This window comes from Colius striatus, chromosome 5 (genome assembly GCF_028858725.1).
Source record: "Colius striatus isolate bColStr4 chromosome 5, bColStr4.1.hap1, whole genome shotgun sequence".
Taxonomy (NCBI): Eukaryota; Metazoa; Chordata; class Aves; order Coliiformes; family Coliidae; genus Colius; species Colius striatus.
In genome coordinates, this window is record NC_084763.1 from 44,799,217 (window position 1) to 44,816,190 (window position 16,974).

At 40.7% G+C, this 16,974-nt stretch overlaps 1 protein-coding gene across 1 annotated transcript in view; it reads right to left on the reverse strand.

Moving 5' to 3' along the window:
- The window catches only part of ADARB2 (adenosine deaminase RNA specific B2 (inactive)), a 321,856-nt gene extending 309,510 nt beyond the window's left edge, over nucleotides 1-12,346 (reverse strand). The window contains exon 1 of the mRNA XM_061996930.1: nucleotides 12,247-12,346. Coding sequence (XP_061852914.1) covers nucleotides 12,247-12,346 — 100 coding nt within the window. The remainder of the gene's footprint in view (nucleotides 1-12,246) is intronic.
- Between the last annotated feature and the right edge of the window lie 4,628 nt (nucleotides 12,347-16,974).

Consider the following 16,974-nt stretch of genomic DNA (forward strand, 5'->3'; position numbering starts at 1 on the left):
TTTCTCTGAGATTATTCCAGCAAATCCCATGCCCATCAAATCCTAAAACATGCTCCACCTGCTACTGAAACTATCACAGTAATTGTCTGGGCTTTTATCTAATGAATATGCATTACAGCAGTCAAAAGAAAATTCTAACTTAATCTACATTACTGGGGAAAGTTTCTGAAACAAGCTGTTGCAGGGAAATTTATGTAATATGTTGTCAACATTTGGCAGAGACAAGCTGTCTGCTAGAAAGGGCTGATGGAAAACATTTCCTGCATTTGGTCAGGGAGCTGTACTGTTGTGACCCTTAAGCCATGCTTTTGGCCATAGAAGCGTGGAGAGCATTCCCATCTCGTCATGCCTTTAGCATGCCTGCCCACCTTTACTTCATCTCTATGCAAAGCCTGTGCTGACGATCACTGAAAAGTCTCTTTTTGCCATGTGGGTTTCAGTGAGTCATCACCATCTCTTCTACAATGTGCAGACTCACGGATACCCACTGGAGCACGGGGAAATGACAGATGGAAATTCAGTTGTTCGCCTGCACAAGGGAAGCAGGGGGAAGGTATGTGCCTGACATCAGTACTGGAAACAATATAGTATGGGACAAACCAATAAAAGGAAAAGTATCTGAAACCAAGATTGGGAAACTATTCTTTTCACCCAGCTGCCTGCATACGATATGACACATTGCTTTTGCTATAACGGCCATTAGAATAACAGCCTCATTTACTTACCTTTAGTATTTGCTGCCTCCTATTTCTGTCTAAACAGCACAGTGCCAGTGCCAGTCTAAACTTTACGTGTCAGTGTCAGAGAAACATCTATTGAGCTCAGGAAGTGGTAGGAACAGCAGTTTAGATGTGCTAAGGCAGAATAAGCCCTAAGAAATATGTGAACTACATTGTTTCTTATGCCTAGAACACTTTTAGGAGAAGAATGGTAGCTTCTTATACAGTTTCTGAGTCCACAAAAAAGTTAAGCACCTGCATATTTGTATGTAGATCTTACTTCCTATTTACTGCTTTCTGAACAGCAATGGAACAACTGAACAGCAATTTTGCTGAATCAAGGGCATAGGTACCTCAAAGACCTTTGATGATATTGTGGTTCTATCCAGTCACCATTCTCAAATATACTTCCATTTTCATAATTTGTATGAATAACAGCTGCTTCAATAGGTGAGGTTACAAATAAGAGCATTAAAAAGGGAAGGAAGGAGATGGGTGTTTTGGTAAAAAGTGCAAATCTGTGACAATCACATGGATTGCCAATGCTACATACACTGTTTTACTTTGAGTGGTTTTTGGAGACCTTTGCAGTTGCCTTTATAATTATTACCAATAGATTTAGACAGCTTCTATAGCATCTAATTCATATCCCCTGTAAAACAGCACTCTACAAGACCCAGAACAGTGTGTAATGTGTTGCTTCTTACTTTCAAATAATTTTGGAGACTCTTTATGAGGGCTTAAAGTTTTTTTGGGAATAGGAAATAGATTTATTTTTCATTGTTCAATTGTTTTTAGCATTTAGAATTGCTTTCCTAGACTCAGAAATCAGGGATTGGTTCCTTTTTTTCATCTTAGAATTGTCTGACACATTTTAGTTCAAAAATTATCTTAAAGTTAAATAGTACAGTCAATTCACAGTGGCTTTAGCTGAAGTAAAATTGTCTCCAAGAAGCACCTCTCCAAGGTTTCCCAAGAAACACATGCATATACAAAATTGATGAATTACAGGCACAATTGATGAATTTGTAAGGCACAAATGTAGGCATTGTTATGAAAATATGGAAATAATCCTACTGAAATTAAGTGATTCATCTAAAAGGAGAAATCTTTTTTTTTTTTTTAATTTTTTAAAAAAGAACATCCGTAACAGTTTCAATCAATTAGATAAGGAAATTTTCATAATATCTGAAAGAAGTAACGTATGTTATAAAAACAGAGTTATTCTACAGACTTGTCAGCAATGAGCTGCTAATATTGAAGAAAGCATTCCCTTTTAAATGTAAACCTGAATACACAAAAACCTCACCCCCTGCACGTATGATGAGCCATTCTGGGAGCAATCAAAAGCCTTCCAGGAACTGAAGGGCTGATGTGATTTAACACCAAGGAAGAATTTGATCCCATACCTTTGCTTGTATACAAAATAGACAAATAAATAAAAAGCCCTCTGCTTCCAAACACCACTAGGCAGAACTGCTTTGCAAACAAATGCACCAGGCTGCCTTGCAGGCAGGGATTATACCTGCGAGCACTGACTGCGGCATGCAGCGTGGAATGCTGTCCGCCTTGAAATGAGCTGTGCTCTCAGGCACCTGCCATCTCACGCCAGTATTCTACCGTGATGAACTCCTACAGACATGATGCAACACCACTGAAAGGATAGGTATGAACTAGAAACGGGTCCATTTGATACTTGACACTGGAGTAACAGACTCTTGAATTCCTACCTCTTGTTAATGAATTACACAACAGATTTATTAACTGCCCTGACTCGGTTTTCCTCTCTGTTAACTGGTCTCTCTGACTGTGAGAGTTAATAACTTTTTCATAAATACTTTGAGCGTGTACCTAGTACGATTACGCTGATGCATTTTTATTAACTCTGGGTAATGAGAGTCCTTGCTGGCTGTGATGAGTTGGAATTATCTGAAGAGAAGGATGAACTTAGTCATTGGCAGGGAAAAATAGTGCAATGTGCCTTACATCATAAAAGTACAAATTTAATAAGGAATTCACTGTTAGCCTTTAGGTAAATCTGCCAAAACTTCTTTGTCTATGGTTTCTTACCCCACTTAAGCAGAATGTATCACCTGCTTAAAAATGCGCCTGGGCTAACCAATCTTTAAAGCAGTGTCCTGTTAAACTACTTCTATTACAAACTCTATTTCTAAACTGCAGAAGGCTATTTCATTTCTGACTAATCAAAAATAGCGTAACATTTTTAAAAATCCCTACTCTTTTTTTGACACATAACAACCATCTCCTGTTAACTGGTTCCGTTAGTATCTTGCAACCTGTTTTTCACCGTACACTTTACACCTTGTGCACACAGTTTCCAAAATTATTCTTTTTTTTTTTCTTTTTAGCAAAATGAATGCAGATCCAAAGTCTCATTTTAAAAGTATTATTGGCAGGGTACAAGTTAACCTAGAAAGAGGAGATTTTGACTTGTTCTGGCAGAACTGAAATGCTTTGCATTTATGCTTGAATACTCTATATTTCATCTTTTTTGTGTGGGGTTTTTTTTAAGCATTAAATGATTTGTGCTCATGGATTTCAGCTGAAGGGACAGGAAGTGCTCCTTATGAGTACACCACTAGGTAAAGTAAACCTCTCTCATACAGAAGTAAAAACTACTCATTATAAATCTAAACTGAAAACGAGTCAAGTATCTTGATTTTAGTAACAACAGATTTTGCAAACACACTTCAGATGCTTTAGAATAAATAAATGATAAACACAGCTCAATCAATAATATTTGCAGCAGTTGCAGCTGGAGAAGACCTGCCATGAGAGAGAACATTCCCTTTTTGTACTGTTTCTTTTAAACTCTTAAATCGACGAGCATCAAGAGCTGAGCTTCAATTTAATTAATGTCTGTGCTGCTCAACAATGGAAGCAAAGCAAAGCAATGCGACTCTGCCCTTCGCCTCTCAAAATCACCATTCGTATGACCACGTAAACAACAAATCACAACTGGCATAAGGGAGAGAAAGTAAAACCTGGAAGTCAGCTAATGGAAGTTAATTTCAGTTAAACACTGTTCAAGAATCTATAGGCATTTTGCCTGGTGGTTTGTGGCAGGGCTGCTGGCATGGATGTAAAATGCAGCATGAGCTCAGGGTTGGCTTCTATTCCCAGTTATGTCACTTCTGTAAGATTCAGATGGAGGAAGATCAGCATGCAAAGAAACTTAAGACCAAATCCACCTTTTTGGTAAAGGTTTGGAGCTTTCTGACATGAGTATTACAGGCTCTTGCACAGGCATCTGTCTTCACCACTCTGAATTACTTAGCTACTCAAATAACATACCTACAAAAATAGAACACAGAAATATCTTAAAAAATCTGGCTTATAGGAAGTTCCTTTCACTTAGTTATTTCCTGCTCTATAAAAATCTTATAATCCTTGTGCGGTTCTGCCTTCGTGGTTTGTCTGTAAGACTATCAGTACTGCATAGAGGAAGATCACACACAAATCCTATGAGAATGGTTATGTGTATCTACTCAAAATTACAGATTCATACAGAATGGATGGCTGGATGTGTATAAACACACAAATGATACAAATGTATTTTATTTTTATGTCTCTAAGCAAAATACTTCAGTACAACAGAAAAAAATCCCATCTAAATACTTTTTGGACTCTACAGGCTTTAAGAGCCTTTGTCTAACTTGGAGTTTCTTATAGCCATTAGTTTAATACTGCTACTCAGCTGAAGTAAAAGTTTGTATTTAATTTAAAAATGTATATGTGTACATACAGTATGTATACAGTAACACAGTTCTGCCACCCTGACTCATGCTGAGAGAAGTTGCAGCTTTACTGTGAGTAGGGCCAGCAGCATCAGGCCTCATACAAAGGTAATACGTTATTACAGTTGGCTTGATAGCCATCATTTTACATTTGGTAAACCCCACTATTTAAGGAATAAATAGTCATTTTGCAGTCTCTGAGATGTGCATTTCCCAGTCTCCGAGAAGTGGCAAGTGGGTAATTGCATAAAATTAGTTGTGTGTAAATCTCTTTCTATGGACATAGAGATAAAATACCTGTCAAATTCTTTCTTTCCACACTACCCAGCAGCTTTGACTCTTCATGCTGATGTTTCATTAGCAGCTAGAGAAAGGTGACTGCTAACAATTTTGAGCATCATTTCTCTTATAAGGAACAAAGATGATGTAAAAAAGGAGAGAAAAAAAAAAAAGCCCAACAAAACTCACACTTTAGCACAGAGTATTTTGCCGAGATCTACTTATTGATCATTCCTCAGTCCCAAACCACACGTAAAATGCCACGAGCACATCCTGCGGGTTTCAGACATAGCACTCAAGTAGCACAACTCCAAAATCAGATGGCAATAGTTGGATCAGTGTTGGGATCAAATCCTAACCAAGCAGGAACACTGTCACAAAGACAGACTATGGCTTGCAGAATAATCCCCTACTACTTAACATTCATGCGATGATGACACACTAGCATACATGGCGGTAACTTTCTGCTTAACAAATCATCATGTGTTTGTAAACTTCATTTTCGCTCTCAGCTAGTCCACCTTTTTGTTCTTCTTTCCAAAGGAATAAAAAAGGGGAAGGTGTACCAATTTTTATTGTTATCCTCCTAACCTTACCACCGCTAGCATCAATGTAAGAGACTGGGTATCGGTCTCAGTTTCAGCCTATTTCACATACATCAGGTGTAGTGCTGAGTGGGAACAGAGAGGAAGGGGACTTAAAAATACATCAGGAATTGCAAGGAAAGGCTCCTGCCTTCCTCACAGTTTTAGGAGGCGCATGGGCAGAGGGATGTACGTTGCCACCACCAGCACATGGAGCAGAAAGGCACCTCCTGAACCGCAGCTTCAGCTGGGAAAACAGAGGAGTGTGCCAACAGCCACACAGCGAACAGGAGTGATTAAACCGCCTACAAATCACCTTTCCTCGTAATCCAAGTAAGCCAGGAGTCAGATAATTTCCTGAAAAAAAGGATTCATATTTCATATTAAAAACTCCAAATCCTTCTTAATGTATCCTACATAAAGCCAAAGGCTGCATTCCCTGAAGTGAGCAGCAAACTTTAGCGTTAGTCTCAGCTGAGCTAATCAAATACCTCAACTCCCTATACATATCTAAGTTTTATATTTCCATACCTTGAATGAATGAATTCCCCAGGCTGGTGATGTACTGTCCCAACAGAAAAATTCCTTCCACTCCTATTAAACATGCTGAAATTCTGTTTCCTTAATGGCCTTTGTCTTTGTAACAAAAACCAAACAAACAAAAAAAGAGAAAATAAACCAGTAGCCTGTTTACTTTCCTTAGAATCTTTACTTTTTAAATATAAGTTTACTGTATTTTTTTTCTTAGGTAAACAATATAAATATTATAAGTTTACTATATTGTTTCTGAAGTAAACAATATAAATATTATCAATTTTCTGCTGCTAAAATTTTACACATCTCTAATCCCTTTTGCCCTACGTCTCTGAATTGTCACTATTTCCAGTATACATTTGGGAGCTCAGACAGTCAGAATGGAACAGAATATACTCAGTAAAAATACATCTTTCATTCATTAATGACACTGTAATATCTTCAATATTAGTCACCCCGCTCTTCACGCACCCTGCCCTGCTCTGTGCTTCCCTTGTTATCACGCTTTACTTATCAGTTTTCATTAAAACATCCACGGAGAAAGTCCAGTCCTTAGTATGGAGTGGGTATTGTGAACTGAGGGCCCAAAACCACATTTTTGTATTTCAAACACATCCTAAGGAGTAACAAATTCTAGACTGACTGAATGACAATGATAAGACCATCCATTTAATGCTTTCTGTTAAAGCATTAAATTTGGTTATTTTATGAGCCAGGGAGGGCTGCCTATTAGTACAGGTTGACAAGCTGCTTCTGCCAGTTAATAAAGCGTTCTTTTAAATATATTAGATATCACAATATGATGTTAAAGCTCCTCTGGGCTGGCTGCTTCATTTCAAATTCTTACAGCAGGGAACAAAGGTCAGACAGGGCAGGGAGGTAAGCGCTTTATTTTACTATTGGAGCTTGCATAATTTGCAGGCAAACCGCACTGTTTTACACAGAAAACATCACGTTCATCACAGATGCCTTGAGAATGATCTATCTACTGATGCATATCAGCTTTTTTGTCTGGATAACTAATAGTTTACATGGAAAAAAATCCAGTAAACTGCCTGAAAGGTTATAGAGATAGTTAGCTGTAAACACAGGGATCAATTCAGGTTCATTACTACTTGCAAAACCTATACAATACTGGACAGCAGTAATTCAAATGCAGTACAATTATCAGAGATCAGACAGATATTCTAATATACACTTTTTTAATGCAACTTGCTAACTTAAAGGGCATTAAAGGAACCCAAGAAAACAGTTTGCACAGACCTTTAGTAGCTTTGATATTTCACAAGGCAATTTCATCTGACATTTAATTTTTAGCGAGTGTTTTCCATTTGTAGGGTATCAATTCAGAAAGGGCTACTGTTAAGTATTTTATAAACTCCATTAATGTCACCCAAACTGGAATTTGTAAGCAAACCTCTCGACTTATAAAATTCCCCAACCCAAATCACCAAGGAGAAGCTACAAAATTGTAAGCAATATGAGGCATTTTCCAACATTATAACACTTTACCACTAGCTTTATGTGCCTCTGCATCACTACTGAAGAATACAAACCAGATATCTGACTTAATTTCTGTGGTCAAAAAGGTAAAGACAGCTGTATATGTCATTGTTTGTGTAAGATATGACCAATATTTATTTAGCTTTTACTACTTACATAACTAATACTTTGAGGTAAAGTTGAAATATTTTGTTCTCTCACAAAGTAAAATGCGCCATTTTATTGTCCTCACACTTAACGTGCTGTTGCTAGGAAGATACAACTCTCCTATAACCTAATCGTCTGCTATTTAGATATGGACTCATGAATCCCGTATTTTTATTCTAAATTTAAGTTCAGTCATCGTAGCTAATGTCCTTGATGCTATCTCAAATTGCTGTCATTACACGGATCACTAGAAATTGGAGGTAATAGTAAAAAATAAAAGGAAAAAGGAAAGGTACCAAATTAGATGATGGATAAAGGTTTAATCAATTTAATTTTATCACCAAATACAGTCCCTTCCTCTCGAGCTGTCAGGGGACAAGATAAGCGGAACACATCTTGAAGCACGGCGCAATCCTGTTGAGGGGAAGGAGTTGTGTCCCTGAACCTCACCAAGATGAAACACGCTCATTTATTACTTTGGCATTGCAGGATGATGAAGAACCAAGCTGGTTTCCTCCCTCTGTCCTCAGTACAATCTTTCTATTTCATTAATTTTTCATGGAATTTCATTTCACAATCATTTTGCCTCTCTCACCTGCTTGCTGGCCTTATTTGGTTTATTCTGTCAACTTTTATTTCATGCCCCACTGTACTAGTGACCTCGGCCACAGCTTTCCACCACATCGGGGATACCTGATTCCCTCCTGTTTCCAGTAATTAACTTTAATCGCTAGCTCTATAAAACGGCATTACAAACAAGGTGGCTTATTTGTTGTCTTATGCTGGGAAATAACTCAGAAGAGACATATCTCCAATCACCCATTTCATACTTACTTTCTCTATGTTGATTTCCAAGAAGTTGCCGGAGGCTGATGAAGTGTGGCCTTTTTAGTGTTATCAGTAAACGGCAACTCTGTTTTTGTTTGCTCTACTTGTAATCATTTCTCTCAGAAAACAAGCCCTCTTTTCAAAATCTGTCCCACGGGCTATGAAACCTGCAAAAACCCCTGCTGAGGCCGGTGAGCTGAATTCTGCCAGTAGTCTGCCACATTCCTGAGCCCCAGAGAAAACACAAGAAGAATGCGCAAATACGGTAACTTGCCATGAAACCATACAATTTTTAAATGGATTTCTCTAACTCATTAGGCATGGAACCTCTGGTCATTTCATACACACAGATTTTAAAAGCACGAACTGAGAAAGAGAAATATAAAATGCCTATTGCTGTTTTTATGTGGTTAGCAGGCGGATAACCTGGCAAGCATCCATATTTATTTTTCATTAGGTCTTTGAGAAATTAAGTTATTTACTTACCACTGGGAGCTAACACACTTATTTAAATGACAATGAAAATACACTTACTTCTATTAATTTGACAAATGGCAGTGAATATCCACCTTTTAGCTTTTTAACACACTTCCCATACACAATGTAAAACTGAATGAAATAATTTTGCAAATATATGCTTGCAGTGTGATACTAATTGCATGGACATATAACGTTAAGTCTTCAAGGCAGGATCTTTACACTGAAAGGCTTGCTGGATTTCACAGGCATAAAAATAAGACGGATAAAAATTAATTACTAGATGATGTTATTGTACACTGGAATCACACCCAGAGTCCTATACTTTTCAGTGCTCGATTTGCACATATGAAAATTCTCTACATCTCTTGCAGCACACTTTTTTAATTGTTTCTTTTTTTCCCTTAATAGACAGGGAAATTGAGCTATTCAGAGAACATTGTTTACTTTCCTTGCTTGAACTTGCTTTCTGCCTCCAGGAAACTCCTAAAATAGAGCAACCAGGTAGAAAAGAAATGGAGCAAAGTGCTACACCCAGACACAGTAATTTATAATTCACATTAACCAGGACAAAAAATACTACAGAAAGCATGGAAACTAAATCAGAAGAGATAAAACAACACTACTGAATAGAGACTAATACCTGCTTCTACTACTACACATTCCTAGATATCTTACCAGGCAATGTCTCAGCCGAGTTTTAAACAGAGTTCCTATGTAACATAGAATCATAGAATATCTCAAGTTGGAAGAGACTTCCAGGGATCGAGTCCAGCTCTCTGCTCCTCACAGGACTACCTAAAACTAAACCACTTAAGAGCATTGTCCAGATGCTCCCTGAAATCTGACTGGCTTGGTGCCCTGATCACTTTTCTAGTTCACCTTTTCCAGTGACTGACCACTCTATGAGTTGAAGAGCTTTTTCCTCATGTCCACTCTGAACTTTTCCTGACACAGCCTCATTCCATTAATATAATAAAATACATTAAGTTGTATAAATAATTTGTGGAATCTGTCTCCTTAAGGAGTGAGAATTTGCCAGATAATTTCATCTCCTTACTCTGATTAATACTCAATTTCAACTTAGGACTAAAGTGAATTTCTTTGTCTATACATATCCATAGGCATTTCTCTGTGTGTGTGTAAACATATGTGCATAGTTACACACTTCTAGCATCTGCTAGAAGTATTCTTGCTATGAAAATGTGCAGGAGAATAGTTAAAGGCAAGTGTCTTTGCTCTAACTGTCTGAAAAGATGTTTCACAATCTACTACATACACAAAACCTGCAAAATAGTGGACCCCGTATTTATTGTCATAAACACATAGTAATTTATGAGCCTAATAAACATTTTCTTGACTGATCTCCAGGATAGTCAGTTTGTTTAAAAACACCTTTGCATTGGATACCATCAAAAAAGACAGAGAAATATGTGATTAGTAAATAAATAGGCATAATAGTAAAATCCAACAGGTTTTATACTGGACGTGTCTTATGTAGCACAAATTTTACCAGCACAAATTTACAGGAATATGTATTTTTAAGAATTATATACCTAACAATATAAGAAAATAAAAATCACATGAACACAGACATTGCTCCCTATAATTAGTTTACTAATCAATTACATTATTTGGAAAGTGGTTACAATAACATGCTTGAGGGAATAAAAAAATGAACTTTTCAAGTGCACATTCTTATTGATACCAGTCAATCAAGCACTTTCTAGAATGCCATCAGCCTCCAGCTGTGTATTCTCCAAACAGCTGTCATCTACCAAGTTATTTAGCAAGTTTTTGTGGTTTTTTTAAGACATTCCACTTCCACTTTATTTTGGCAAAACATGGAGCAACACAGGATGCATCAGGAAAGTCTTACTGAAAGACCCTCACTTTTGTCTGCTGCTTAGAAAACACCTGACACAATTTACATTTATAAAAAAGTACCTTTTCTCCACTGTACAGATTAATGGATTGCTCTTTTCTCTTGGTCACCTATAGGGTAGCTGAGGCTAGGCTAAGTTTGCAATTCTCTAGTAAAGTAGTTTTACTGGAACAAATAACAAAGTCTGCAGAGCATAAATCAGGAAGGAGACTGAGTATGGAGCTCTCCCTTTGCTTAGCATTTTAAAATTTATGTTGCAATGAAGAATAAAAACCAGTGTTTGTTACCAGGTGCACGCGAAAGGTGCAGAGTAACAAGTCACAGTTACACACCTACTCGAAGTCCTGACACATCTGCATGTCTTGTGATTTTTACTCATGTGCAAGTCACTATTTCTTATGTTTCTGAATATAGGGAGTGCAGAGAGGAAAGTTAAAGTAGTGCAAATCAAATGTCTAGCATTTAGCATTGGACCAGTTTTGACCAGTTACTATACAAAATCTGCTTTGCCACTTGTCTAAAAAGTTACCAAATACTGTGTTTACTGACTTTAACATAATCAATAACTACAAGACACTTAGCTAATGGCACTTACAAATTAGGTCTTCCAGAATCGTAAGAAACAGTGTATCAGCTTGAGTTTATGAGCTAGCAGACTAAAACTTGTGTTAGTCCCACATGATGATGTCAATTACAGGTTAGATGATATTTACTGCTTAGATAAACACTTGGAGTTGGCATCGCTGTGGACAAATGGGTTGCAGCTGGGCATCTCTGGCACTCTACTTCTCCTATCAGTTCATTTTACTTTAAAGTGTTCACAGTCAGTTAACTTCGGCTTTTTCAGGCAAAACATCAAAATGAGGCAGCAGTGTGTCATCCCCTCTACAGGAGAAAACAGGACAGCCTCGCGAAGAGCTTTTATCTAGGGCATACTCGCTGCTCTTCATGACATCCTGTAGCTTCACTTTTCGTGTGCTTACGGCGACCAGCGCCTTCCTAACAAAGGTTTGCTTAGGGAAGGGGCACAACATCGAAACAGCAAAACTCGGTGAACCTTATCTAAAATAAAGGGAGGGGGGGGAAAAAAAAAAAAAAGGAGGGAGTTTGGCGGCGCACCGGGGCACGGCGGGACGGGCCGCAGGTGGGAGGTCGAGCCAGAGCCCCCGGGACGGCACCGCGCTGCCTCGGATGGGGCCGCCGAGCCCTCGCCGCCGGCACCCGCGCGGGTCTCTGCCTCCGCCCGACACAGAGAGGCAAGGCTGGCCGTCCTCCCGGGGGTCACGGCGCCGCTGGTCCCCGGCCGGCCCCGCCGGTGGCGGGCGGTGGTGGCGGGGAAGGCACGGGCCGCCCCGCCCCGGCCGTCGGGACAGCGGCAGGGCCGGGGCCGGCGTGCGCCATCCACGAACGGCCGCAGGAGCGGCCGCTGGGTCTGCCGAGGCGGGCGGGGGGAGGCGGGCGAGGGGGAGGCGGGCGGGGGAAAAAATAGAAAGAGAGGGAGAGAAAAAAAAAAGAGATTCAATTTCTCTTACCTTTCCTCTTCGATCTCCTCCTCCTCCTTCTCTTGGACTTGCATTTCAGCTGCCCGCTCGGACCTCCCGACGCCCTGCTGTTGCCCAGGACGGATGTCATGCCTGTACTTCAGCGAAACACCACCGCGCCGAGATGTTTTCCTCCCGCGGAGTTTCTGCTGTTTCTGGAGGCGGCTTTTATAGGGCGGTGGGTAGGGCCGGCTGCTCGGCGCTGCCCCGCGTCGCGGCGAGCGGTCTCGCCTCCGCCCCGACGTGCCGGGCCCGGCCGGTCGATGCTCGGGGGCGCCGGCGCCGGCGGCTCTGCCGGACCCGACACCACTTTTTGCAGCTCTGCGAGTTGCTGGGGACCGGCCGCTTTGAAGCCAACGGTGCGGGGATGAAGGGGGTAGCGGGGTGTGGGGGGGGCGAGGGGGGCGGATTTGCTGCTGCAAAGTCTCCCGCAGCCCAATCGCTCCCGCCGCCCTTCTCTGACATCAGCTCCGCCAGCCCTCGCCCCCAAACTCCGCTCCCCCTGAGCTACCGGCTGCGCCCGGCTCCCGGGAGAGAGTGAGGGAGAATGGCCCCGGAGGGAATAAAGGCATCCTGACGCCTCGTCTGGGAGCAGCCGGAGGGGCAACCTGCAAGAAAGGAGGCTGCCGGCAGTATTTCAAGCCTTTTCTCTTTTTTTTCTTTTTTTTCCCCCCCCTTTCTTTTCCCCCCCGCTTTAGACCATGTAGACACTGAACACTGCTTCCAGAAACAGAGAAATGCCGCTGCTGTCCTCCCTACCCAAACACTTATTAACTAGTTCACTAATTGCAATGCTTATTATTCCCAGGAAAAGAATATGAGTTACTGTTGAAGGATCCCTGTATCCACCAACCTGCTACAAGAGGCTAAGGGTAGCAATTCCCCTTGAATCTCCAGCTATTTTTAAGGTATGTGCTCTGCTAAATTCACGATCAAGGGCAAAAGCTCTGGGAAGAGAGGAGTGTATTGTCGTTCAGACTCGTACATTAACACTGCAGTGCCTCATTTAGGCAACTGTGCAATTAAAGTGTCAGGAGCAGAGGGGCTTTTACAGAGAGGGAAGATGACAACAGCATTTCTCTGAAAAGCTTGACTACAAAGCATTACATGTTCATTACAAAAAGCCAAGGTATGCAACAGATAAAATACTGCTTTAAGTTACAAAGGACCTACTGCTTCTGTGCTCAATCCTCCTTAGTTATAATCTAACTTAAAAATATATATCTGGAAACCCAGGCAATGAACGGAAAACAGAAGAATGTAAAGAGAAAAATATGCTAAATAATTAATATCATCATTAGCGCCTACTGCATTTGTAGTTGGCTGGAGGAGCACAGTAAAACCCTGTTTATCAGAACTCCTTTAATCTAAAACTTCCTCTTGTTGGAATGTAGGTTATCCAGCTCCTGCTGCTAAGCACTTCCACTGCAACTCTCACAGCTATTAGAAACCCTCTGTGTTTGACTAGTTTAGCCCTCTGTCATTTTTGGAAGAGGTAGAGCTACACATGACACAGATTTTCAAATTAAATAAACAAAAATGTTTCCATAGAAGTCTCTAAAAGTCCTCATTAAACCAGGATTTGGATGACACAGATGTGCCAAGATGATGTCACCTTTCAGATCCCATCCTCCATGGAGTAGGTCACATATGGTAAGAAGGCTCTTTGTAACCTCAGTTGTAACTGTGTGACACAGTGCAAAGCACATGGTGGAAACTGCCCCCCTGCTCCGCCCCTCCTTACCAGCCAAGGTGAATTCAGGCCTGCATGGTTTGGATGTCAGATATAATTCAGGAAACACCACATGCAGGTTTTCACATGCAGAGCTTATACAGGTTAGTGGCTGGGGCTTTTTACAGCATACGCATCACCCAGAAGAATCAAACCTTTTGAACCACCACGTGGCTAAAGTAAACCTCTCTTTAAAAAGCTTCTGACTGTTTCAGGGAGGAAAACATATATGAGGGAAAGCAGAGAGGTGTTCACTATTTCTTGAGCTTGAGCCTTCAGCCATTAACCTTTTTACTCTTTCTGGTTTCTGTTGTCCAGAGCACAGCTGACTGTCATCACATGGCAAAAACTTGTTGTCTGTGAAGTAGTAATAGTACTGCAAAACACAACTGCATGTTCAAACTTCTCATCAGTCTGCAGTTTAAATCCCTCAGTTTAGAAGGCAGATTTAGAAAAGTGTCTTCTATGTTTTCCAATCTGTGCTCTGGCCATTAGGGATCTAGAAGGGAAAAAAGATCCAATTAGAAAATGAGCATCCCAGGACATTCACTCATTTTTAGGGATGATGTCAAGCTCAACACATTCTTTAAAGTTTCTGCAGACTTTCTTTCTGGTAACATTTTGTTATACTTTCAAAATGACTGGAATCTGAGGAGTTAAAAAGATAAGTTGGCATTGTCAATCCCTAGAGAAGTCCTGCTACCAAGCCAAACTATAGTTTCTCAGAAACTATAATTTGATTTTAACAGTTTTGTGAACTGCTTTTTAGTTCTAGGCACAGTTATGAGAAGCAAGCAGACATTAGCAACAGCTGAGCTATAATGGTAGTATATCTCCATCCTAGGCTGGTTTCAGGATTGGTGAAGGTATGAAACAACTTAAGCCATGCTGCTGGAAGTTCTCCTCTTGGCAATGAAGAGCTATGTGCTTATATCTACTAACAGCCAATGCACTTGATAGAAACCCTGCAGAAACTATAGTTCTTCCTGAATACCCTGGTAATGATCATTAGTGATATTTCATGCTCCTTTTTGTTGAATAAAGCAGCTTTTCCTAACTCCATGGGCCTGGCTGTGGAGGTTGTTATGTTTATTACCTTCAAGTTGAAATATTTCACACTGTTCTAAAAGCAGTAACTTCACACACCTCACAAGAAATGCATGTTACACCAGTGCACAGCCAGCTATTCAGGCCTAGGTGTTTCAGACAGGTAGGAGCGTTTAAGTTGTGAATCCTGGTGTGAGAGACTCTTCTCTATGCTGCCTGGGGAGTTGTCACTCCTCTGATGATGCTGTTTTCCTGTTCTTGTGAGATAGACAGGTGTCTCTCAGCACTGGAGGTACCCAAGCAAGGAGTCCAAGCTTTGCAGGATTTGTGACAATTCACTTCACTTAGGTTCTCTCAAAAGAGGAGAGCTGAAGGGCAGCTCAAATGGTTTTATTAACTGGAAGACTGATAGTGACTATGAGAATGCGGTGGGGAGAGAGAGTGAAACTGACTTCCAGGTTGCATGCCTTAATTATACATCACCAGTTATATTTCCATGCCTAAGCAATATAGTGTAGAGGAAAATGAAAATGACTGAATAAAAAAAGCAGTTCACCCATCTTTCAGGTAAGAATTTTTGATCAACAAGTTCAGGAACATAACTTTGGAAAAGCTATCCAAATCTGAATACTAAGCCCATTATGAGTGACCAGTACTTTTTCTGTACAGACATGTTTAGATACAGTAGAATTAAATCCTTTTTTTTTCTTTATTCTCATTTCTTGAAATTTGGAGTAACTTGATTTTCAATGACATGATATTATAAGAATTAGAGGTGAAACCGTTATTTTTTTTAAGTGCCACACTGAAGTTACAGAAATGCAAATATATAAAATGAGGTGGAACATCTACAGTGTACCAGAGATACTCCATGAGAATGTTGCAGTATTTGCAGGATTTGCTCCTCCCATATCCAAAAGATCCTGCTGAGCAGCACAACGAATAGCAGAAGCAAATTGTGGTCCTCTCAGAATATGCACAAACCCTTGAAGAAGAGGCCATTTGGCTGCTGTTATTTCCCAGTTTCCAGCTGTGTTCTTACTCTCCCTTCCCTAAGGAGCTGTGGATACTGAGAACAGTAGACCATGGTACAGACCTTTGTAATTTGCTGCTTGGGAGCAGACATGCTCTATTGGCTCCTAGCCGCTGTCTAGTTTTCTCCCACCCTCCACACCCCATTCCTGCTTGCTTTTGCTCCTTCCTGCCTGTGTAGGTAGAAAAAAAAATAAAGCCCTTCAAATTTGGTAGAGAAAAGACACTCAAGGGCGTTAAAACAGGACAGGAATGCAATCATGTGTCTGCGCAGGTGAGACTCCAGAGCCTTCTGCTGCAAAATGCCTGCACTAATCCACTCTTGCCCTACTTACAAGGAGCTGTCACTGTGGCTATTTGCAGCAAAAGCCACTTTTGCTTTGGGGCCAAACATCACAGAGTGGTGATGCAGCAGCAAGGGTACAGACCCATATTTAGTGTATCAAGTTTGCCAGAAAAACGCCTTGCTGTAGACAGGTCGCCCTCTCTGCTTTGCATAGTCTTGCACATGAAATAGTCCAGGCTGGGTAACACTGTGGTGTTGGGTAGCAGGCGGTTAGGGCAATGCTAAAAGGATTTTGCCCCTTCATTAAACTGCAACAGAACTGAATGAATTTGGAATGCAATACTCTCTCTCCTGTGGGCTATGGGAAAGCCATAGCAGCCAAGTATCATCTCCCACAGGAGAAGCTGCCCCTCTTCTCCTCGTTTCTTCCAAGCCCCATATCTACTCTGATGGGGGTTTGCTGTGCAACATGCCAGCAATAAGTGACATCCAGCTCCCTGATGAGCATGAGGTAAATGTTTCAAAGCTGCTTAGATAATAGTCTCTTTAATGGAGAAAATACCTAGATGCCAAAGACTGAAAATCATTGTAATTACTAAGTCTGTATATGCCACACAAGCCA